This window comes from Vombatus ursinus, unplaced genomic scaffold, assembly GCF_900497805.2.
Source record: "Vombatus ursinus unplaced genomic scaffold, bare-nosed wombat genome assembly UNPS02015255.1, whole genome shotgun sequence".
Taxonomy (NCBI): Eukaryota; Metazoa; Chordata; class Mammalia; order Diprotodontia; family Vombatidae; genus Vombatus; species Vombatus ursinus.
The window spans coordinates 29581365-29606871 of NW_020955033.1; the positions used below are offsets into that span (position 1 = coordinate 29581365).

At 39.6% G+C, this 25507-nt stretch overlaps 1 protein-coding gene across 2 annotated transcripts in view; it reads left to right on the forward strand.

The window, feature by feature from the left end:
* Positions 1–25507, forward strand: part of LOC114031835 (EMILIN-2-like) — a 62592-nt gene that overhangs the window by 24242 nt on the left and 12843 nt on the right. For both annotated transcript variants that reach the window (XM_027846983.1, XM_027846985.1), the window contains exons 3-4: positions 6579–6754; positions 10878–12830. In XM_027846983.1, the coding sequence (XP_027702784.1) occupies positions 6579–6754; positions 10878–12830 (2129 nt within the window). The remainder of the gene's footprint in view (positions 1–6578; positions 6755–10877; positions 12831–25507) is intronic.

A 25507-nucleotide genomic window follows, 5' to 3' on the forward strand; every position in this document is an offset into this window, starting at 1 on the left:
AGGGATGTGGATAACTGTTTTCTTTGCAGTGAAGGTGAAGAATTATTAAGGGAATAAGATGGGGAAAACCTGCACTCGTTAATGGGATTGATCAGAATATTCAGTTTAGACAAGAAGATTTGTTGTCTGTTCCAGGATTTGGACTTTATAAGTATACAAGTCTGTTCATTCATGTCAGTGGTTACTGTTACTTAAGATAAAAATGAAAAAAAAAAAGTAGTTAACATTTGCCTTTTGTAATAGAAAGCAGGTAAACCAGGAGGGAGTGTTGGTGTTTAAACACATCCTCTATTATAATAGTTTTATGTTCTGATCTAATCAAGGCTGAGCAAATCTACTGATCTTTATGTTTATTAGCTATCTTTTCCTTCTCAGCAATATGTTTGTCTAAGGATTTGTAGCATCTTGACATTTTGATGTTATAGAAAGTCGAAGTGAGATATTTCCAATTAAGTTACATTCACCTCTAAAGAGTTGTCCTGCCTGCCATTGTCATAAAACAACTTCATTTATAAAGGTAGTTGAGGAGTTATGAATGGACATTCTTTGAAAGATATATTGGTTATTATAACAAGCACTTTTGATGCTATTGGTATATGTATCATAGTTGTCTTATGGGGAGTGAATGTTGCTTGCAAAGATTTTCATTGTCAGCAGAGGATGCATTGAATTGAAAGTCCCACTCTGTCCATGAAGCTCCCACTCTGTTTTTGGAGATGGTCGTGCCAACTTACTGGATTTGGTGATGCAACTGAGACCCAATAACTGATCCCAGTATCACAATCCAACTTCATTTACTTTTAGTAGATTGTTATGTCAACAATAGCAACAATGACGTACCTTTTAAAAATCTCAAAAGATTTCATAAAACAAAGTCTGTTCTTGGCAAATAACTCTCTTGTTTTTTTTTTTCAGTTTACAAAGTGAAGCCCTCGGGGTAGACTTTGTAAATTGGAATCCTTTATTTCATTGGAGCCAGTGATGGCTGCAACAAAATTGCTGCTCAGTTTGGAAGTTAAGACAGTAGAAGTAATAATAACAACTCACATGTATATAATACTTTTAGCTTTGCAAAATACTTTTTACCCCAATCCTGTGTCATAGGTAGTAGAAGGATTGTTATCCTTTTTTCACAGAGAAAGAAGCTGAGGCCAAGGTGGTGACTTGCCCATAGAGCTGCTAAGTGTTTGAGGTGGAATTCAAATACAGGCCTCCCAATTCCAGGTACAACAGTGGTTTGCACATCACACCAGACTTCCTTTCAGAAGCCCAGATGGCATCATAGATAAAGTGCAGGGCTTGCACTGTCAGGAAGAACTGGGTTGTAATCCAACCTCTGACATTAACTATAAGATCATAGCAAGTCACTGAATCTCTCTGAGCTTCTTCATGTGAAAATGGGATAATACTACTACCCTCCACATCTCATAGGGTCATTGCAAGGAAAGTGCATTGGTACAATCCTTTATAAATGTGAGTTATGGTTATTGTTCCAAATTTGACAACCGCTCATCACCATCATGAATATTGATTATTCTAGTCTGTTTGGGTGGTTCTATATTCACAGATCACATGTCTGATTTACGCAAGTAAGCAGGAAAGAGATACTCTTATTTTGCTTATTTTCCCACTTTCTCTAGTCCATTACTCTTCAGATTTGGTGAGCAGTTTCACCCTCTAAGTTTCAACAAGGAGTTTCAGCCTCTAAGGTATTTCTTGCCAGACCTAAGACTGGATGAGTAAGACATTTTCACTAGAAAACATGTTTTTGGGAGAAATTCAGAGCAGCTTAGTATCCCCAGGAGGTACCGATAGGTTGTATTTTTGTATCGTGTGCATCTTTTTAGAGACCTGCTTTGAAATCCAGGTAAAATTCTTCCTACTGAGATGAGAAAATGAACTTTTAAAGATTTATAGAACTTGCAGAACAGATGAACAGAGTAAGACACCTGTTAGTATTGTTTGATTATTGCAGAGGCAGAGAGTGTTTCATTTAGAGAAAAGGGATGCTGCAAAGGAAAAAGCTTTAGCTCATAAGAACAGCTGCTTGCCTTATGGACCTGCTTCTGGAACCTAGTATAATTCAGAGTAATCCCATAAGGGTATAATCGTTACTGTTGTTTTTTTCTCCCTAGACTAGAATGACCTGAAGGAACCAGTGGAGATTGGTTCTGGTTTGATTCCAGAGTTCAGATCTGTTCTAGGGCAAGCTCAAGGTGACTCTAGGTTCTTAGAGCCATCTAACCCTGTCCCAAGGCTTCTCTGAACCTTATCTTTAGTAGTCCCAAAGTTTGGTCCTGGAACTAATTAGTTGTCCACAGTGTTCTTTGGATGGGGCATGAGCCCAGGTTAAAGCACAATTGTTTCATCAAATGACTTTTTGACCAAGAGACCATTAGCTACATGTCCCTCCCCTTTGATTCAGTTATTCTCTGAATCTCTATGGGCTTTTCTGAGTCCCCTGAAGCTGGACAGGTGATGTGTCAGAATGGATTATGAATATCTCCCAAGCTCTCATAGTTCTCTGTTGACTAAACTGATCCCAGTTACCATCCCATAATTCTGAGACTTGGTGAGTTCTCTAGAGATGTAGAGATGAATATTTCCTTGCTCTGCCCTGGGCAGGGAGGGAAGGGCTGTTTTAAAGCCCAGTCATCATGTTGCAATGAGTCCAATTTTGTTCCCATCCTCCCTCCTTTGCACTCAGGGGATATGTACAATGGCTCCGCATTGTGGTGGTGGAGGAAGCTAAAAGTTTCCTGAAAGCCCTTTAGGTGTAGGAAAATCACTGAAGATGGAAAAGATAGGGCTGGATTATCCCTTACAATACTTTCTTCCAAATTGGGATCCCAGGACTAGGTATCTGGGGTCTCATCCAAACACTAGGAGTTCCCATGGCCTGGAGTTCATAAAACTGCCAAGCAAAGGGACAATAATATTGCATGACTAATCTTTGTCCTGGAAAAACATCCAGGTTATAAAAACACACTTTCTTCTTCTTAGTAGCGAGGTGAAAGATTACAGGTGAGCAATATTGCCTACTTTGTCAGATAGGGTCATTTTGTTGGTTAGTTTGCTTTGAACTAACCGACTTTTTCACTGTTACATGGAATGATATTGAGAAATAACTCATGTTAAAACAAAGGATACCAATAAAACTTTAATAATATAGAGAAGAAAAAGAATTTAGAAAGAGATTTGGGAAAAGGACTTTTAAAATTAACATTCCCATTTATCTGAAAACACTAAATTATAGAATTTACAGTTTCGTTGTGATCAATTTTTATTTTGGGGTATTATAATATTAGTAAACAACAACAGAAACAAAGCCTAGGATTAATTTTTAGTTTTTTAGAATGAAATAAAGTAAAATTCCAGGATGTTTCCCATGGCAGTGATATGTATTCTTCATGACTTTTCCAGGGAAGATTCTTCCATGCGTTCGGCTTGGGGTAAAACGCTATGAGCGCCATTCTCTAGGACTCCATGGCTATAAAGTGAGACTAGTAGAGCAAGAGGAGGCCTGGGATTGACTGCAGGAGAAATTCATATCATTTTTTGAGCCAGTTCTTAAGTTGTTTTCAGGGAGGACGAAAAGGAAGAAAAGTGTTTACACAGTTAGGAATTTTACGAAGTGTGGCTTGTGCTGGCTCAGTGTTACAGAGACCAGCGCGCTCCTTCTCTGGGATGTTGAAGATCAGGCTTCTCTTTCCTCCTTTTTGGAGGAGGAGACATCAAGCTCTTTGATATTCCTCGCCTGACCTGGTCTTCCTTACCTGATTCTGTTACTTCAAATGCTGCCAAGTGGGCAGCATTAAAGAGCACACAGCTTTACCCACTCAGTCCGAGGGTCTTGGCTGGGCTCAGTAAGTTCTTCTGAAATTACACACTATTCCCACCCCCTAATAACTATGTTCTTCTTTTTCTTCAAGAGACAAAACACAAATCAGAATTTTCCCATTTTTAAAAATGGACACCAGGACAACAGATTGTACAGGCCTGTTTGCTAGTGGGAGGAATAAGGAAGAAAGATAGGTTGAGAGCTGGCCTCTTAGCCCTTGATTCTAAAGCCTTCTGAGGGTCCCTTTGAACAAGGCCACTTCTTTAATTAAACACAAAGCTGATTTCTGGGCCTGTTGAGGTGGTCCTCGTCATTGTCAGTTAGTCGAGTCATCTTCAGATATGAAGTTCTTGCTTCATAGAAATGTTACTGTCATTTTTAGGAATTTATAACCTTTGGAAGTACTCCAGATACTGACTTTATTTTTAGAAATCTGGATAAGAAAGGGAACAATCCACCAAAGAAACCATAAATATTGTTGGAGAAAGATAGATAGTGGGGAGAGAGGGTGAAAATGTCAAGACTGGAAAGAAGTTCAGAGGGCCAAAGGTTTTTATTTGGTTATATTTGGTTATAACCATTCATTCAACAAACATTTCTTAAGTAGGATCACTGGGAGATGTGGATGTGGACCTTTCTCTCCCACCCAGCTTGGGCTCATGTACCCACTTCATCCTGTAGCAGGAAAGATACCTGCCTCCCTCCTGGATTAGCGCTCCATCATTGGTGCAGTAGATTCTGGCCCTGTCCCCAAGCAGCTTCTCTGTAGAGCACCAGGAGGTTCAGAAATTAGCACCACCTGAGCACCACCTGCAGGTAAATAAGCCATGTGCCACTGCAAAGACTCCAAAGGTCCCTACCTATCCTCTCCAGTGTCTTCACCTTCCCACCTTCCACCTCCATTCAGTGAGGATCCTATTAGTTCATCTTTATTTTTTTCACTTAGTATAAGAACAAGGGATAAAGCAGCCAGTCAGAATGCTGCATTGGAGACCTTGAGACCTAGAGAAAGTCCTCTGGCACTTTGGATACGTTCTCTACAGGGCATGGATGGAGGAATTTGGACAAGCTCTCACGGTGTAAGAAGGCCTGGATAGGTTGAAATCTATACTGATGGAGCAAATACCCATGGCCATGAGATTATAGACATCTTGGAGTAGTAAAGGGCTTAATTATAGGCCCCAGCACATCCCACAATTAAATATAGATGTTTGTCTCGAGCTCCCAACTCCTAAGGTTCTTGCTGCTGGGAAGCGGGCATTTTCAAGAGTTTTACCTCTTCCAGAAAGACAATCCGAGTTGCAGAGCCCAAGATCTTACTATACCAAACCCCTCTTGAGATGGGTTACTTAGAGATGATCTTTTACCATCAGCTGTCTTGAGCAGAGAGGCAAGAAAACTTAGTCTGCTTACCCTGGTTAGAAAGGAGTTTGTTACACTACCATGACTACCTTTTGGTAGTAGTAGGAAGCAGTAGGCTGGCCTTAATTGTCCTAATTTGATTTCACCTAGTTTCATTGGCTCTGAATTCAGAAGACTTGGGTTCAAATCTCACCTCTGATGTTTACTACTTTTGTGTAAATTGTGCCTTCAATTTCCTCATCTTACAGATGAGGGGATTGGACTAGATGGTTTCTAAGATTCCTTTCAGCTCTAGATCCAGGACCCTTTGATAACTTGCACTTCTTACAATTTCTCACACAGGAATGCCATTTCCCATCTCCACGCCTTTGCACTGGCTTTGCCCCCTGCCTAGAATGAACAAACAGCTTTCTTATCTCCACCTCTTAGAGTCTTGGGTTTCCTTCAAAACTCAGCTCAAGCTCCACCATCTAAGTGAAGACTTTTTGATCCAGACTCAATCAACCACTTTTGTCTTTGTGTCCCTAACACCTGGCGCAATGGCTGGCACATAGTAGGTGATTAATAAGTGTTTGTTGGTTGATTGAATCCAGCACTCAAAGTACAGTATAACAGATATTTTCAGTTCAAATGTCACTTTTCGCAAAAGGTCTTCCCTAGTATCTTCCCCTTTAAGGTTACCTCTGCATCTACTTTGTATGTATCTTGTATGTATCTTTGTATCTTGTATATACCTATCTATGGGCACGTTGTCTCCCCCCAAATCCTTGATGGCAAGGACTGTTTTTGATTTTTCTTTCTATCTCCAGAACTAATTTTGACTAACATCTGACCTCCAGTCATCGTGGATCTGGTACCTTCTCCTTTAGTAAGGGAAATAGGGAAATGTTTGCAAAATTTTTGTATTTATGGAAGTACTCCAGATACTGACTTTATTTTTAGAAATCTGGATAAGAAATGGAACAATCCACCAAAGAAACCATAAATATTGTTGGAGAAAGATAGATAGTGGGGAGAGAGGGTGAAAATGTCAAGACTGGAAAGAAGTTCAGAGGGCCAAAGGTTTTTAGAAGTTTTCTATTTCTTTTGACCTTAGTAAAGAGTTTAGGGTACAGAGAGTTTCCATGAGAAACAGAATAAGGTTCGTCACAACTGTTATACCTGGCCAACTTGAGTTTGCCCTCGTTCCCCAGATCATGGGAATCAGACTTCAAGTAATCTCTGGCAGAGCTAGATTGAGGAGAACCTGAAAGCCCCTTCTAGATCATATTGGATTCAGGAGCAGAAGTCCCATCATTCAGACACAATCCTAGGAATGAGGGTAGTGATTTAAAAACAAAAGAATAAAGGAAATCATTATCCTTTTCTTTGTCAGGTATCGAGTTAATTTCAGGCCCAGATATACAATTAAGTTCAAGACAGTCACACAGCTGGAATGGAGATGCTGCCCTGGGTTTAAAGGTGGTGACTGCCAAGAAGGTCCTAAAGAACCAGTGAAATCTCCTCTACCCACACCTGCCCGGCCCCGGAATACTATGAAGAAAGCCACAGGTAACGTTTTGTTTGCATTTTGGCACACATGTTTACAGTGGATTTTCTTGGGCTCCTTTACGTCAGTATATATATATATGATTTCTAATCGAATATATGATTTTTAATGATTAGAGGGCTTCAAATAACATGTATGCCATGCGAGTACTGGAGAATGTATACACACATTCATGAGTCACTGAATTTACTGAAGCAGTTCCAATGAGTACATTGACTTTCTTGCAGAATAATGACTTGTTAGAGGTGATTTGTCATAAAACTCATCTGGTAATTTGGAGCATAGGAAGTGTCTATGTTAAGATAATGATTCTTTTAATGATGAACTTGGTACCATGTGGATATGCACTGTCTTTTTTTTTTAATTTTATTTTCACTTCACGAAACAAAACAAGCATTTCCGTAACAGTATGACAAAAATGATGATTGCACAATAAGCTGCAATCTACCATGTGAAAGTTGTTGTTCCCTCCAAATATTCAACAAAATTATTGTGTAAATTTCTTGTTTTCCCTTTTTTTCTTCCCTTCTCTCCTCTCCCTCTTCCCCCTGCCCTAGAGATGTCTACCACTATGATATCCATAGACTATTGTTTCTTAGCTAACCTTTGTCTCTCCCTCAGCACCTAATTCCCTCCTCTGGGTGTAGTGGGAATAGGTGTTTAAGAAATGTTCAATTGAATTAAAAAATGAATTCAGTTATCCCATTTTTGTATGAAATATCATTTCAAATCCCACGTGGTATTATAATATAATAATATAATAATATATAATATAATAGTGGAATTATAGTCATGAGACTTGGCTGTGCACTTAGTTACTAGTATAACCATGGGCAAAATCCTTTGCTTCTCTGTCCCCATTTCCTCATCTGCAAAGGGAGCTCAAAGATCTCTTCCAGAGCTTCACACTCTGTGATTCTGGTTTTGAGACACACATTTTCCAAGTTTGACTTGTATGATTTCAGCTCAGATTTCATGTTCGGTTTCACAGACTTATATTTACAAACCTTCCAAAATATGGGAGGTTTGGGCTCTGTTACTATTGGAGAAAAAAAAATAATTCCTTCAGTCTCATGAGGAAAATGAACTTGAGTCATCTTTCTGTAATGAATGGGACATTTGCCTAAATTAGCCCATAGTCCAGAATACTCAGTGGGTATTCTTAAATGTTTTCCTGAATATACAAATTACTTTAGTTGGAAGACAATATTTCATTAAAATAAGAAAGTTATCCTTGTTCTGTCATAAAGCTTTGTTTCTTTGGATAACATTAGTAAAGTAACTTATGACATTAATTCCAATTTATTTTAGGCTTATTTTCCTTGTCTTGTAAGTTTAATATAATAATAAATGCAGCACGAATTTCACTCTTAAAATTGTACACTTAGGTCAGCCATAAATGATACTATCTTTCCATGGACTATAATTTCTACAGTCTTGAAATCTGAAGTGTTTCCTGATCATTTTCATCAAGTTGTAATTTTGGTTGATTGAAGGAAAATTGTGGTGACCAGCTGGTAGGAGTGTGGTACATGGAACTGGGTTAGGAGAGCTGGATTTTAGGATTCATTCCATCCATCTCTGGGCAAGTGACTTAACTTTCTGAACCTCAACTTTCTTATTAGTAAAACATTTCTTTTTTTATTTTTTATTTTTAACATGTGTTTTTAAAACTTTGGGTTACAAATTTTCTCCCTTCCTCCCTCCCCACCCACCCTCATTGAAAAGGCAAGCATCTCAATACAGGTTATAGATGTGTACTCATACAAAACACTTCCATAGCAGTCCTGTTGTGAAAAACTAAGTATATTTCCCTTCATCCTATCCTACCCCCCCATTTATTCTATTCTCTCTTTTGACCCTGTCGCTCCTCAGAAGTGTTTGCTTCTGATTATCCCCTCCCCCAATAGTAAAACATTTCTGAAGCTGTGACTCACCGAGCTCTGATAGACCACACAATGGGAAGAGGTGTTCTGTGAGGAAATTTAAATGTTATTGACATTTTCCCTTTCCAAATAGTAAATATAAGATTACAAATTAGAAATAGAAAATTACAAAATCACACATGATAAGTTTTCAGAATGAGAATCATTTTAATTTCCTTTGTTTTGCTCCAAGATGTCTTTAATCTTCTATTGCAAGGGTATTCCATGAACCCAACACTCATTGTTCCCCAGTAGTTATGGTTTCATTAATATATTCCATGAATAAAAATTTTTCTGTTGCCAAGCCAATTTGAGATATGCTGGCTTAGGCGATTTCTAAGGTCCCTTCAAACTCTGAAATTCTGTAATGTTATGAAATCTCTGGTACATGAATTGGTTTTTACTGTAGCCTGCATAACCACTGGGAGAAGAGAATTCTCTCTCTAGACCCCTCCCTGATTAGTAGAGGATAAAAACTTCAGATGTTCATGGGCAGGCTACATGGTCACTGTCTAACACAGTTTCCTAAGGTATCTAAGAAGTCAGTTAGTCAACCAACAAGCATTTATTAAGTGCCTACAATGTGCCAGGCACTTGCTGGGAGCTGGGGGTACAATAAAATAGCCTCTATTCACAAAGGAGCTTACATTTTAATGGGCAAGACAAGCACAGATTGAAGTATATGTAGACTAAATATAGGGGAAAATGCAAATAAGTGCAAAGTAGTTAGATACAAAGTAATTAGGGAGAGAAGGCACTGGCTGTTGGGGATCAATAGTGGTAGTGAGCGAAAGAGCAGCTCTAGTCACTTCTGGACAGGATGGGCTCCTTCCCGTGCAGCTGTGGCTTGGCACCTGCTCCCGTTTTGGAGGTGATGTCCATAGCCTATTCTGTGACTCACAGGCTGGAACATGAAGCTCATTATTTATAGATCGAGCTTTTAAAAAAACCCAACTGAATCCATTTCCAATTTGGTTCAACAGTTCTTTATTGAAAACCGATTATGGGAAGCACAAAGTTTGGTTCTGCAAGAAATAAAGTATAAGACACAGTCTTTGCCCTCAAGGGGCTTAAAGGCTAGAAGGTACATAAGATGAGCACACAAATAATGTACGAGGCTGAACTGGGTAAATGAGTGATGAAAAAGAGATCCAGAGGACTTTAAGTGCCCATGGGGAGTTCAGACTTCTCCATCCTCTGAACACATGTAGGTTGGAAGAAACTTGCAAGGGCATTCTAAAGGAGATAATATCTGAACAACATAGTATTTCTATGGGCAGAGAGGCCATTCCAGGTGGAAGAAGCAGTATGTGCAAATACTTAGAAGTGAGAGAAATGCAGCATGTGTTTTGAGATACAGCAAGGAGTCCAGTTCATAGCAAAGAAGTGGGAGCCAAGGCTGGAAAGATGGGCTGGACCATACAGAGGAGTGCTTTCAATGTCAAGCTGAGGTTTGCCTGCCAAAATAAATCCAATAGAGAACAATTCTAAGTGTTGGGGTAAGGGAGTGACATGCTCTCAAAAAACCAAGGTGTTGCTAAGGACTGCATCTACTACAGAAGATTTTTCAGTTTTTGAAAGGTTCATCCTTTTATTTATTCATCCAGTCATTTAACAATCATTTATTAAGCATCTATTAGTCTGATAAGGAAAACAGAATGGGAACTGCAGTCTTGGAAAAAGAGGATTAGGATAGGAATAACAAGACTGTCTTCTGGTACAGGTGCTGCCACTCAACTTCTGAGAAACTTGAAGAGACCTTTTTCTGTCTCCCTCTGTCTCATGTCATGCTTTCCTCATCTGTACTGTGAGGTTAGTAATCCTCACACTAGAATGCTAAGAAAAAAGGAGAGACTAGACAATTGGTGCTTTACATGTGGCAGAATTACATCAACTAGAAGAATATCGGGTCTGGCCAAAGTTGTAGTCTATGGCATTAGGGAGTGAGGTCAGCTAGCAGGCTGGAGACTATCTTTCATCATTTCATTGTGGGAAATGATGTCTTCACGCACTGCTTAGCACATGATAAGTGCTTAATAAATGTGTTGATTGATTGACTTTAAAATAGATAAAACACATTTACCAGTAGTAGGAAATCTGTAAAGGAAGGGTTAGATCTAACTTGTGCACGTGTGGGCTGTGGGGAAGATGATTAAAGCCAGAAAATTTCAAGTTATGTCCTACTTTACTTTTGCAACAGATACTGAACCAAAGCAAGTCACAGAACCAAAGAAAACAACTGAACCAAGGCACACAACAGAACCAAGGCAAACAGCAAGTCCAAAGCCAGGCCTGCAGGAACTGCAGGACAAGAAAATACAGGTGCTTGAGGACAAAGTTTCCCGACTTACAAGGACAGTCCTTGACCTTCAGTCCTCCATTGCAGGAGTAAATGAAAACTTAAAACATGCTGTTCAGGATGATGCCAGTAAAATGCTGGCATCATGGCTCAACAGCCTTCATAACCCACCAGGGCCAGACAGTGTTGTTGGTGGCGAAACAGAAACGGTTCAGCTTCCTGGGATCCTTGGTGGTAAGGAATCGGGAATGAAGGACATTAAGTCTGAGTTGGCTGAGGTTAAGGATGTATTGAAGACAAAGAGTGACAAGCTGGAGGAGCTGGATGGGAAAGTGAAGGGTTGTGAAGGTCAACTTAAGCAGCTTCAGGAAGCTGCCCAAGGGCCCACAGTGACCATACCCACCAATGAATTCTACCAAGCTTATGTAGATAGCAAATTTGAGGCGCTGAAAGAGGAACTGATGGAAGGAATAGACAGGAAAATGGCAGATCTGAAAAACTCCTGTGAATATAAGCTGACTGGTGTCCAACAACAGTGTGATGATTATGGAAGTAGCTATTTGGGCATGATAGAACTTATTGGAGAGAAGGAAACAAGTCTAAGAAAGGAAATAAGTGACCTTCAAAGTCAGATACAAGCAGCTCCGTCAAAACAGCCAAATTGCTGTAATCTTGATCAAAGTGTTGACTTTGGGCAACAGATCAAGGATTTAGACCAGAAGATCGAGAGGGTTTCAGAAGCCACCAGAATGCTCAATGGGAGGCTAGACAATGAATTTGATCACCTCACCATGCCAGAACCAGATGAAAGTTTTGATGAAAGATGGAATGAGTTAGATGCAAGGATCAATGTGACAGAGAAGAATGCAGAAGAACATTGTTTTTACATTGAAGAAACTCTGCGTGGTACAATTAATGGTGAGGTGGATGACTTGAAGCAACTTTTGGATCAGAAAATACAGTCCCTGGAGGACCGTCTGGGTAGCAGTCTCCTAGACATTGCTAATGGCACTGATGTAAAATTCATTAACCTGGAGTCCATCCTGCCAGGATCTGGCAAAGGTCAAGTCACTACTGAACTTAATCATCTGAAGAAGAAAATCCAAGATGTGGAGAATCTTTGTTTGCAGAACCTCCAGTTAGGGCCTTATGGAAAAGAAGATACTCATCCCAGCAAGCATGATGATCTCCAGAAGATGGATGACACCTCTGCACTTCTGAAGGCTCTGAATGACACAGTGTACAGGAAGTTCAGGGAAATGGAACTTAATATCCAGAAAGTGCAACAAGATTTGAATTTACTGTCTTCTCATCTAAACGACACTGACAAAGACGTGAGAAACCTTCAGGGTGGGTTGAGTAACTGCCAAGAGCAACTTGCGGGTGCCATTTCTACATGCAGAAAGGCAGAAGACAGTGTTTCCAGGAAGCTGGAGGAACTGGATAGGACCTCTGAGGAACCCACCTCTTCCCAGATCCCGGCTGGTCATTGTTGCAGTCATCTGGAGGTGAGAATACAGGGGCTACAAAAGCAAATCCTTTCAGACCTTGACATCTGTAAGGAAAGCACTCAGGGTGTCCAGAGGGAAGTCATGGTTGTTGGAGGCAGAGTGTCTCATGTTGAAAAAGCATGCAGCAAACTGGACTCTATCTCTGGGAGTCTTAACAGGATCAAGGAAGGGCTGAACAAGCATGTCAGCAACCTGTGGAACTGTGTCAGTCAGATAAATGGGACTATTGTAGCCCATTCCAAAGACATTTCTGGCCTCAAGAATTCTGTCCAGCAGATCTATAGTCGTGTCTTCCAAATTACCACAGACCTCCAGGATCTGATGAAAGGTCAACCAGCAGGACGTAAGTTGACAGATACAATTTTATTTTTGTATTATTTCTTGTAGTTGAGAAATGTTATTTTGCTAGAATCCAGACAACTAGATTATCAGTGTGGGGAGCTTATATTTGGAGTCAGACTGCTAGCATAAAAATTTGAATATGCATCTTAACTGCTGTATGCTCATCTTTCAGTAGCTCAAGATTTTTTCCTAGGAGGAAACACGTTCCAACTAAAGAAAATGTGAAGATAGGCTGAGGCTTTGCCTAAAATCTTTGGTATTTGCCTTAACTATAGTTACTTCAAGTTTACTAAAGTGTATTTGATTATGCATGCATGTATGTGTGTTTATATATTAGGGACGTCACATTGGGTGTGTTTTGGGACTAGATGATCTTTGAATTCCCTTCTGACCTGAAGACTCTGGGAGTCTATGAAATGCTATTAACTGTCATATGGTTAATTCCAGGGTTATGCTATTTGATAGGATATCTGCTAAAGTGTTATTTATTTGGGAGGAGTTGTTTTAAATGAAAGAATATCACAAAACATTGGGATGGGTTACCATGGAAGTTTGGAGACTCTCCTTTCCTAGAAAACATCAATAGGATAGGTTCATTTCTGGGCGAGGGTGGTCTTAGGTAGGGATTAAAATAGTTCAGGATTTATAATTATTCCACATGGAAATCATTCTTATGTTCCTTTCCCCTCACAGAGTTCTTTTCCTCATCAGTCCCCTTTTTAGTTGCTAATTTCAACTCCTTTTTCCTTACTGGAATATGGTGAGAGTGAAGTACTTCTCACTGAGTTTTTGGAGCCACAGTGGGAGGGCATTAGGGCTCTAAACTTCTGGAAGGCACAGGGACTCTGTCTTGATCTTCTCTTGAATACCTTAGCACGAGGCTAATTCACAGTAGGCACTTAATCAATACTATTGGATTTGAGTTTCTCTGTGACATTGAGACTGAACCAGTAAAACACCAGGAAAATTAAAGATTCAGTCACCAAAATAAGGTTATGTGTATAAATTTAAGGACTGAATTGTGTTCTATAAGCTGACTGCTCTATGAGAAGGCAGGGATGGGGTATGGGTCTATTTTTCAGGAGATATTTCTTGAGGAGGTAGAATGTGAGCTAGCTCTTACTGAAAGGCTGTTTGGATTTAAATGATCAGAGATGAAGCGGAAGGCATCAGGTTCAGATGAGACATGGGATGAGCAAAAGTGTGGAGGTGGGAGTGAGCGTGACAGCAGAAAATGTATGTTGAAGAGTAAGGGAAAATAAAGTTGGCCAGCTAAGGTAGTGCCAGGGCATGGAGGGCCTAGAAAGGAGGCAGAGAAGTTTATATTTGATTTGGTAGAAAACAGGGAGCCTTTGTGTGGTTTCTGTGTTTTGTTTTAAGCAGGAGAATAGTGTGATGCAAGTAGCATTTAGATAATCTTCCAGATTGGAGATGGGAGACACTCAGAACTGCATGATCTGTAAATTGAAAGGACCACTGAGCTATTTGGATAGCTCCAAGTTACTTAACAAGCATTTTTGTTTTTGTTCAGTCGTTTCAGTTATGTCTGACTCTTCCTGATGCCATTTTGGGTTTTCTTAGCAAAGATAATTGGAGTGGTTTGCTATTTCTTTCTCTAGCTCATTTTACAGAGGAGGAAACTGAGGCAAACAGGCTTAAGTGACTTGCCCGGGGTCACACAGCTAGTAAGTATCTGAGGCCAGATCTGAACTCAGGAAGATGAGTCTTCCTGATCTAATGAGCCACCTAACTGCCCTAACAAGCATTTATTAAAACCTTTTTTATATTTCAGGCCATATGTGCTTGGTGCTGGCAATACAAAGGTAGAAGTTAAATAGTCCTTGCCCTCAAGGAGCTTACATTCTAATGGGGGAGAGAACAAGTACATATATTAGCATATATAAAACACATACAAAAAATACAAAACGTAACCTTGCAAGGGAAGGTACTAGCAGCTGCTCTCATGTAGATGGTAGTGTTTGAGCTGTGCTTTGCAAAAAATCAGGGATTCCAAGAGAAGGAAATGAGGGGAGAGTAAATTCTAGACAAGATCATAAAAACTGCCGAGGCATAAAGATGGGAGATATGACAGTTGTATGTGAGGAACAGCAAGAAGGCCAGCTTGGGTGGACCACAGAATAAGTAGAGTTACTACTTGTGAAAAGTTGTTTTTTTTTTTTAAAGAAATTTTTGTTATCATTTATTTTTATTTCACCTACTAATGTATTCCCCATCTTCTTTCAGAGGTCCATCTCTTATAACAGGTAATAAAAAGAGAAAGTAAAAACTGTTCAGCAAAAATAGCCAATGCATAAAAAAAAAAGTCTGCTATCTCTTGTGTTCCACACCCATAGTGCCTGGCTGCACCCGCCCTCCCACTCCCCAACTCCTGCAGAGAAGGGAGGATACTTTCTCGTATCTCTTCTCTCAGGTCAAGCTTGGTCTTTATGCTTTCTCGGCGTTCAGTTTCAATAGTTTTGTTGTTGTTCTTTATGTTTACATTATTAGTCATTGTTTATATTGTTTCCTGGTTCTATTTACTTCATTTTGCTTGATTTCATACAAGTCTTCCCCTGTCTCTCTGTGTTCATCGTATCTTACAGTAACTTATTCCACTACTCCCCAATCAATGGGCATTTTTGTTTCCAACTCTTTTCTGCTGCAAAAAAAAATGTGGCTCTAAATATTTCAGGGCTATATGTGACCTTTCTTTTTATTACTGATGCCTTGGAGTCTGCCACATCTTAGGAAGGAAAATGAAAAGCTGGAGAGTGTTCATAGGAGGGCAGCTGGATGGTGCAGTGGATAGAGCACTGGACCTGAAGTGAAGACCTGAGTTCATATCTGGCCTGTCATTTACTAGGTGTGTCGAAGTGTAACCTTGGCAGGTCACTTAACCTTTCTCTGCCTCAATTTCCTCATCTATAAAATGGGGGTAATGATAGCAGGAGTCATGGAACCTGGGTTCAAATCCTACCTCTGACTATTACTACCTATGTGAAACAAGTTACTTAAACCTCCCATTTTCCTCACCTGCAAAAGGAAGGAGTTGGATTAGATCATCTCTGAGATCCTTTATAGTTCTAACTCTATAATCCTTTTGTTGTTGTTGTTGAGTTGTTTTTTAGTTGTGTCTGACTTTTCAGGACTCCATTTGGGGTTTTCTTGACCTTGACAAAGATACTAGAGTGGTTTGCCATTTCCTTCTCCAGCTCATTTTGCAGATGAGAAACTGAGACCAACAGGGTTAAGTGACTTGCCCAGGATCACACAGTTAGGGATTGTCTGAGTCTGGACTTGAACTCATGAAGGTGAGTCTTCCTGACTCCATGCCCAGTGCTCTATCCACCTCACCACCTACCTGCGTCCCTCCCCCCCATGATCCTTTAACCTATCATATTTCCAAAGTAGATTTTTTAAAAATTCCAAGCTTAAGATTTTGCATTTATTACTAATTACATTTTGTATTATTAGAGTTGGCTCAACCTCAGCCAGAAAAAAGGAAGGAAACCAGTATTTGTTAAGTACCTACTACACGCCAGGCACTGGGCTAAGCACTTTATAAATATTATCTCATCTCATCCTCACAACAACCACGGGAAGCAGCTGCTATTATTATCTCCTTTTTGCAGTTGAGGAAACTAAGGCAGGCAGAGGTTAAGTTACTTACCCAGCGTCACCCAACTAGTATGGGTCACACAGCTAGTAAGGGTTTGAGGCTGGATTTGAACTCGTGTCTTCATGACTCCAAGTCCAGTCCTCCATTCATCGAACCAGCAGGGAAAACAAGCACCAGACGAAATTATATCAACAGTTTGAACAGTGCATGTTACCCCCAAGAATTTGTCTGTAAAGGATGTTTAGTAGCAAAAGAAGTTAGTATGAATATTGTTACAGGAAAGTATACTGAGTGTCAGAAGCTTCTGAATTCACACTACTTAAACCAAATGAAATTAGAAGACCAAATTCTGCATTTGGTTCTTTCTGTTCAGGTTTTTGGACAGTCAGTCTTCTAAGACTAAATAATGCTTCTCATTTTTAAGGAGATTTTAGAAGTAATTGTTTACTGGTGTTTTTATGTGGATGACTTCCTTGTTACCTGAAGGAAGATGAGGTGGAATGTTAAGTAATCAATAAAGTTGGGAGCCTTTTATGGAGAGACAAAAGGGGAAAGTAGCCATACTATGTAAATCAGGTCAGTTGTGAATATTGCCTGTGAGAATGAGCTTCCTGTCCATCACTGTATCTTAATGTATCTAAGTACCAGAGTTGTATTTCAGAGCAAAGTAGCATACAGAAATTAAGCATTTGTTTAAAATTTGTAGATACCCTATACATGTTGTAAAGAGCTGTAAACCTTGCCTCTCCCACCATGTGAAATGTGGCAGACACTTCATCCCAATTCTTCTTCATAGTTATACGTCTCCCCTTTCCCGACTTTCTAGACTCCTCCTTCTTGTTTTATTCCAGGCTGGTCTCTCTGTGCTATTCTGACCCCCTTCCTTTTCCCTGTTCCCAGTAACACTTCAACTTAACTCAGTAAACATTTATTTAACACTTACTGTATTTTGCATTAGGTGTGGTGCTAAGAGAAAAACAACACAGTCTCTCCACTCAGGGAGATTTTGCTCTATTTTGGGAAACCACATGCAGATAAATTAGTAAATACAAGGGAATTTGAAGGAGAAGTCAGTAATAACTAGGAATATCAGGGAAGGCTTTCCAAAAGAGCTAGTATCTGAACCTTGAAGGTTGATAAGGATTCTTACAGGCAGAAATGAGGAAAGCTTGTAAAGTAGGCAAGAAGTACATAAATGCATGTAGGCATGACATGGAATGTGACATTTTGGGGAACTAATTGTCCAATTTCACTGGAATGTAGAGTGCATGAAAGGCAGTGGAAAGAAAGGAGGCTGGAAAGGTAGGTTAGAACCAAAATGTGGAGGACTTTAAACCAGGGTGAGGCATTTGTATTTTATTCTAGAAACAATAGGCAACCACTGAAGGTTTTTTGTTAGGGCTTTAGCAAGATTCTTCTGGAAGTTGTATGGAGGATGAATTGGAGAAATAAGAATTGGGAGATTAATAATTCAGGTGATAGGTGATGAGTCATGTGGGAGAGAATGGGACAGACGTGAGAGATGTTGTGGAGATTGAATCAACAAAACTTGGCAAATAATTAGATATGGGAACACGTGGAGAGTCAAGGATGACTTCAAGGTTATGAATGAACCCAGGGGACTGGGAGGGTGGTGATGCATCAACAGACATAAAGAAGTTAGGAAGAAGGGTAGGTTTTTGGAGGAAAGAAAATTAATACTGTTTTAGTCCTGTGGACTTAGGGGTAACAATCCTCCTTACCTGGTTCCCACTGGAGGGAATTGAAAGAAGGTGATAGGGAAATTGTATTTCAGGGACATAAGGTGATACTGTAGAAATTCATGATCAGGCAAGCACTGGATCATGGAAACTAGAGAAGTAGATTCCTTTTTGTAACCTGGCCAGGCCACTCTGTTGCCATTTTCTCTGGAATTTCTAGGAAAGGATCTGGCTGTGTGCTTGGAGAATTTCATGTGCCTTGGATGCTGTCTGCATTGTATTTTGTAACACAAAATTTTGTAGCTACATTGTGCCAATTTATTAACAGTTATCTGAGAATAAACCAAGTAGCTTGGGAAGCTACATAAACTCTTTTTAAGATGCTCTTAAAGAATAATGTCTAATCCAGGGATTGTAAAGAGTTACTGCAGCCTACAGGGAGATTGTGACTAATTGTGTCTAAGTGGTATAAATGAAGAAATGAAGGGAGTTGGCAGATTTGAGAATACAACAAAACAAAACAAAACCCCATGAAACAGAACCACATACATCCCAGTACTGTATGTTGGGGGAAGCAATTATTGCCCCTCCCCCGCCTTTTTATTTAAGGAACCTGAGTAACAAATCAAGCACATACCAAAAATTATATAGCAATCAAAACTCAATTGTTATGTTCTGAATGCCTGTAATATGTAAAATGCTGGTTAGAAATGTTAGGGGATACAGGAATGAATAGTAATCTGCCCCTCTGTTCAAGGCACTTATAACATAGTACAGAGATACAGTAAGACATAAACAAATGAAATTATACAGTAATAGAAAGAGGTATGTCATACATATCAAGTGAGTGGTAGAGATGATAAGTTGTGTGGGATATGTGAGGAAGGAGAGAGATTTGTGGGCTGACGTGGATGGAGAAGGTGGGTCTTGTTGAAGAATAGGTAGTTTGGACATTTGAGAACAGGAGAACATCCCAGGATAAGAGTAATAAGGAGGAGATGGCATCATCACTGGTGGATAGGTAGGAGGGTGCAAGAAATCTATCTGAATGACAGTGGGTAGAATACCAGAAATGGGATTCAAATTGGTGTTTTAACTTAATCCATTATTCTTCATATTAGATTCTCCTATCTCTTTTGAACTTATCCATAGATTACCATGAAGCTCCCAGAACATAAATGTTACAAAAGTCCTACCTTCTCTAAGAGATCCAAGAAGTTTTGCTATGTTTGTGTACACACTGTGTTGATCACTGTAGTGATATTTGCATATACCACCATCATTTCCTGTTTGCATTCCAACTATACTCCTTGATTAAAGGTTATTTGCCACTCTTTTATATCAAGTAAATAACCTGATTTCATCTGAAAATGTCACAAGGGTAATATGCCTATTTTTTTTTCTCAAATTGCTAATTTAAAGCAGCATCATAAAGCAAAAGTATGACCTAGTCAAATAGTTAATTTGCTATTGAGGTTGGGCAAAGAAAGAATAGTCTGATGCCAATAACAAGCAGGTTTTGGCTCTAGATTTTACACTGACTCAGTTTGGAGCCAGAGAGATTTAAGGATTAGTTCCAAGAAAGTGTAATGGAACTAGTAAGAATTTTTTTTAAACATAAAAACTAAACAAAGTGAATAAACAAAAAAAAATAGTAAAACCCTGCAAATTCTGAAACTAGCAGCTGGCTTCTCTGGAGTTCCAGAGCAGGAGGGATGGACTCATGGCTGAATTCCCCAATCTCAACTTGGAAATCAGGATTGAGCGTTCTAGGGAATTAGTGACAATAAATTAAGTCTAAGTTTGTGTGCATCTAATGTTAACTTTTCAGAAATAGGTGGACAGGACATTTTCCAGTGTGCTCTAGTTTTCACTTTTCAGAAATAGGTGGACAGGACATTTTCCACTATGCTCTAGTTTTAACTTTTCAGAAATGGGTGGACAGGAGAGGCAGAGCTGTTCCATGAGTTTTTTCTTGTCATCGTCATGTGTCTGGACTTTACTTTTGCAGTTGATACTGGAGTGACTATTGTTCACATTCTTTGTATTCTTTAATACAGACAGTCTGTGATATGATGCCAAATGTTGCATCCTGAAACAATCACCTCTTTAGATTGTACCAGTTCATATTTTTAACCTTTTTTTGTGGGGGTATCTTGTCCTTGCCAAAAGCATTAGCTGGACCTCTAGTTTGCTTAGACTAGAATGATTCCAGTGGATAAATATTTTTTCTTAACTATTGCCCCGACAAGGGGATAATTCAGATTATCTGTTCATAGCAGTCCTTCCCAAAGGAACATTTCCATACCTCCATGTCAGCATTGGAGGCCGTTAACCCTTCTGTTCTCTTTTCTCTCTTATTAATGAGCCATCACACAGGGTTGCAGGAATCGTGTGCCACAAAGCTGGAGGTACTGGGGGAAATCATTCTTTCCCATCTGGCAGCCTTCTCTAACTCACCATCTGCTCATTCATTTCCAGGAGCAATGGTTTGCTTCCCTTGATCCTGCTTTGACTAATGATGTTTGTCTTATTGCAGTCACTGAACACGCTGGTGCAGAACATAGCAGAAGAAATGTACTATGTAACTATTGGGACAGTCCTCTGTTAGATATTGTGAAATCTCAGCCAAGCCAAGCCTAGAAATTTGTACATCAATTTCTTTAAAGGGCTTTTCATAACAATTTCTTAGCAAAAAATTTAATCTTATTTCAGCATCCTGGACTCAGCTCTTTGTGGCCATAAATAGACCTAGCCTATCAGAGGCCATAAGTCTATTAGGAAGGGTGCCACAAGGCTACAAGATGCTTGCTGAACAGATACAGAGCTCATCTGTTACCAATAAATTCTCGGCCACTTTGGCTGACATCGTACCAAGCATTTCAACTTTGGACTTCCTTGCAGCCAGGTTTCTCAAGAGCACCTATAGAAAGCATAGTGTATATTATCCAGAGAGAATAAACAACTTTACCATATTAATTTAAGTTGAGCTAGTCAGTTACAGAGAGTACTAGACAGTAAGCTTCCTGAGGACAGGAACAATATCATTTCTAAAGTTCATATGTTCCCAGTGTCCACATAACTAACACCGAACAAGTGCTAAATTGAAGGTGCACATTCACAGTACACCAATTGCATGGATTTTTTTTTCCTTAAGGGACTGGTTCTTTGTAAATTGTTTCAGTTAAGTATTAGTAGGCTTTTTATAAGAAATGGCAATATTAGTATATCAGATTTTCTCCATTGCACATCATTCATGTCAGTCATCTGAGAGGAATAGTGTTCAACCAGCCGCACAACTTTTGTCATTCTGACTTGTATGCTTGGTATATATAAAAAAATGGACTAGTAGCAAAAAAAGGTGTGTGATGGGTGCCAGTTTGTTGGGATTAGAACATGGTTGGGCTTGATGTTGATGGTATTTACCCTTTCCTTGTACTTTGCAAACAATGGGGAATAACACTTGACTCTTCTGAAGAATTCAACTCAGTTCACATGGTCAATGTCAGAACTTGTATTAGGGACACTTATTCAGCTCAGTGGCAAGCAAACTCTGGCAAGACCCACCAAAATAGAAAGGCTTCAAGGGGGATACCCTTTTCTCCACTCACACCACAACCTTCCATGGTGTATTTGAGGCCATCATCACCTCTTGCCTGGATTGTTACCGCAGATAATGGTCTTCCTACCTCCAATCTCTTCCCTATCTAATCTATCCTCCACACAGCTGCCAAAAAGCACACGTCTGACCATGTCATTCCCTTGCTCAGTAAACTCCAACAGCTCCCTCTAGGTTGAAAAAAATCTTCTCTGATGGACAGTTAGAGCCCCTTACTGCCTAGCTTCAACCTACTTTTCCAGGCTATTTTTTTTCTTTTTGGTTAGGCTATTGGGGCTAAATGGCTTGTCCAGTCACACAGCTAGTAAGTCTCAAGTATCTGAGACCAGATTTGAACTCAGGTCCTCCTGACTCCAAGGTTGGAGTTTTAACCACTGTACCCCCTAGCTGCCTCTTTCAGGCTTTTTATATATTATGGTCAGTCAAATTCTTTACACAGATTCTGTCTATGTGCCTTTGAGTAGATTTCCTCCCATATCTGGAAAGCACTTCACCTCCACTGAGACCTTTCTTGATCCCTCAGCTAGTAGTGCCTTCTCCCTAACCTATTACCTTGTATTTCTCTTGTACATATGTTATTTATACTCATATATGTGCATGTTGTTATCCCAATGGAAGGTAAGCAGGGACAGTTTGCTTTCTGCCTTTGTATCTCCAGTGTGTAGCCCAGTGCCTTATTTATAAAAGGGAATTAATAGGTATTTGTTGATTAGTTGGTTAATATGCTAGATTCAAAGTATGATTACTAACTTGAGAAGGGCTAGATCAGGGAAGATTTCATGGAAGAGATGCCATTTAGGTTGGTCCTAAAGGGATGGGTGGAATTTCAGCAGGTGGAGATGATGTGAGAGGATATCCCAGACCCACACAAGAATGGTATGAGCAAAGACATGGAGGCAAAAAATTAATCTGGTAACAGAGTACAGAAAGGACTGGAGCAAAGAGATGCTGGAAGGCAGGAGATATCATAGTAGACCAGGCAAGAGGTAGCAAAGGCTTAAGAATGATGACAGTAGGAATGCAAAGGGAGTAGTTTGTGGGTGTGAGATAGTTATGAGAGATAAGTTGCCAAAGTTATTTTCCTAAAGAGCATATCTGACCATGTCACTACCCTACTCAATAAACTCCATTATTTCCCAATTGCCTGTAAGATCAAATCCTTTTGGGGGCTTTTAAAGTCCTTCATTTTTTCCCCTTCTGTCCCTAGTGCCTTGCACAGTGCCTGGCATATAGTAGGCACTTAACAAATGGCTGATTGCTCTTTGGGAGGTTGGATTGATAGTGCTTGGTAACTGATAGAATTGAGAGACATTTGGGATGACTGAGAATTTTAGCTTGGTGACTGGAGAATGGTGTTGCTAATAAAAGAATTTGGGAATTGGAAGGAGGAGCTTGATTTGTAGAGGGGAAAGATGATGAATTTGGTTTTCTGTTGAGAGATCCAGCTAGAGATATCCAGCTAGCAGCTGAAAATGTTGAGTTTGGTGCCTAGAAAAGATGCCAGAAATGGAGACATAGATTTAGAAGTCATCTACGTGGAAAAGATAGTTGAAGCCATGGGAGTGGCTGGAAAGAGTGAAAGGAGGAAATGATAGAATCAGGGGAGGCAGAAGGGTGGGATAGTGAGGGTACATGCTATTTTTTTTTAATATTTTATTTCCCCCCAATTACATATAAAAACCAATTTTTAACATTCATTTTTTTTAAGTTTTGAATTCTATCCTTTCTTCCCTCCCTCTTTTCCTCCCTCCCTGAGACAGTAAGCAATCCGATATAGGTTATATATGTGCAGTCATGTAAAACATTTCCATATTAGCCATTTTGTGCAAGAAAACTCAAATTAAAAAAAAAAGAAAGAAAGCAAAAAAATTGTATGCTTCAGTCTATTCAGAGAACATCAGTTCTTTCTCTGGAGATGGATAATATTTTTCATCACGAGTCTTTTGGGATTGTCTTGGATCATGGTATTGCTGACAAAGCTAAGTCATTCACAGCTGTTCATTGTACAATATTGCTATTACTGTGTACAATATTCTCCTGGTTCTGCTTACTTCATTTTGTATTAGTTCATGTAAGTCTTTCCAGGTTTTTCTGAAATCATCCTGCTTGTCATTTCTTATAGTACAATAATATTCCATTACAGTCATATATGATTACTTGTTCAGCCATTCCCCAATTGATGGGCATCCCTTCAATTTTCAATTCTTAGACACCATGAAAAGAGCTGCTATAAATATTTTTGTACAAGTAGGTTCTTTCCCCCTTCTTTGGATCAATTTGAGATACAGACCTAGTAGTGGTATTGCTAGATCAAAGAGTATGCACAGTTTTATAACTCTTTGGGCCTAGTTCCAAGTTGCACTCCACAATAGTTAGATCAGTTCACAACTCTAGTTTTCCCACATCCACGCCAACATTTGTCATTTTCTTTTTTTGTTAAATTAGGCAATCTGATGGAGGACACGCCATTTAGATCACAGATGATGAAAAAAGACAGAGGGATAGTTGCCAGAAAGATAGGAGAGACAGGATAATGCAGTATCACTGAAGCCAAGGAAAAAGAGTTAGTTTTCTAGAAGGAAGGGGTGGTGAGGGAGGTTAGCACTGTCCCACATACCACAGGAAGGTTGAAGAGGATGAGGACTGAGAAAAGGCCATTGGTTTTTGTTTGTTTGTTTGTTTTTGTTTGTTTTTTTTTTGCAAGGCAATCGGGGTTAAGTGACTTGCCCACAGTAGGTCACACAGCTAGTGAGTATCATGTATCTGAGGCCGGATTTAAACTCAGGTCCTGCAGACTCCAGGGCTAGTGCTTTATCCACTGTGCCACCTAGCTGCCCAGGCTATGGGGTTTTATAATTAGGAGTTGATCAGAGATTTATGAGAGCAGTTTAAGTAGAATGATATGGACAAACATAAAACAAGGCATTAAGAAGTCAGTGTTGAGGAAGTGCAAGCAGCTGATGTAGACTAATATTTCAAGTTGTTTGATGGTAAGAGGAAGGAGAAGGATGGGATGGTAGCTCAAGGAAATAATTTTTTTTTCCATGGGAAGATTATGGGACATTTGAATTAGAAGAAGGGAAGGAGCCAGTTGAGAGCAACAGATTGAAAAGAAAGGGGGCAAATTTTGGAAATTCTGAAAGAAGGGTTAAGGGTTATTGTCAAGGGCTTATGTTCAGGTAGAGGAGATATTTTGCAAAAGTAAATAAAACCTCATATAGAGATTGAGTCTTCAAACTCAGGGTTATAAAGTGCTAACAAACTTGAGTGACTGTTGGAGAACATTCATTATACCCTTGAAAACACAAAGTTGTGATACTGAAAGGAATAGGTGTCAAGGAAAGAAGAAAAGGAACATGGAGAGCTGATTGCGTGCTAAATAAAGTCCCATCTTTTGAGCCTAGTATTTAAGGCTCACCACAATCTACTAGAACCCTGCTTTTCCAGCCTTACCTCATGTGTTCTCTAGCCAAGCACAACCCACTGGACACAATGCCTAGTTTTTAGCCTCTATTCCTTTGCTCTATGAGCCTTGAAAGCTTTCCTCACTGCATAACCTCCTGCTGAAATCCTACCCATCTTGTAAGGCACAACGTGTAAACTGCCTCCTACAAGAAACCCTTCCTAATGTACCCTCCACTACCCAACTCTTTGACCTTTTACAATTCATTCTTAATTTTTAGTTTTTGTAGTGTGTGTGTGTGTGTGTGTGTGTGTGTGTGTGTGTGTGTGTGTGTGTG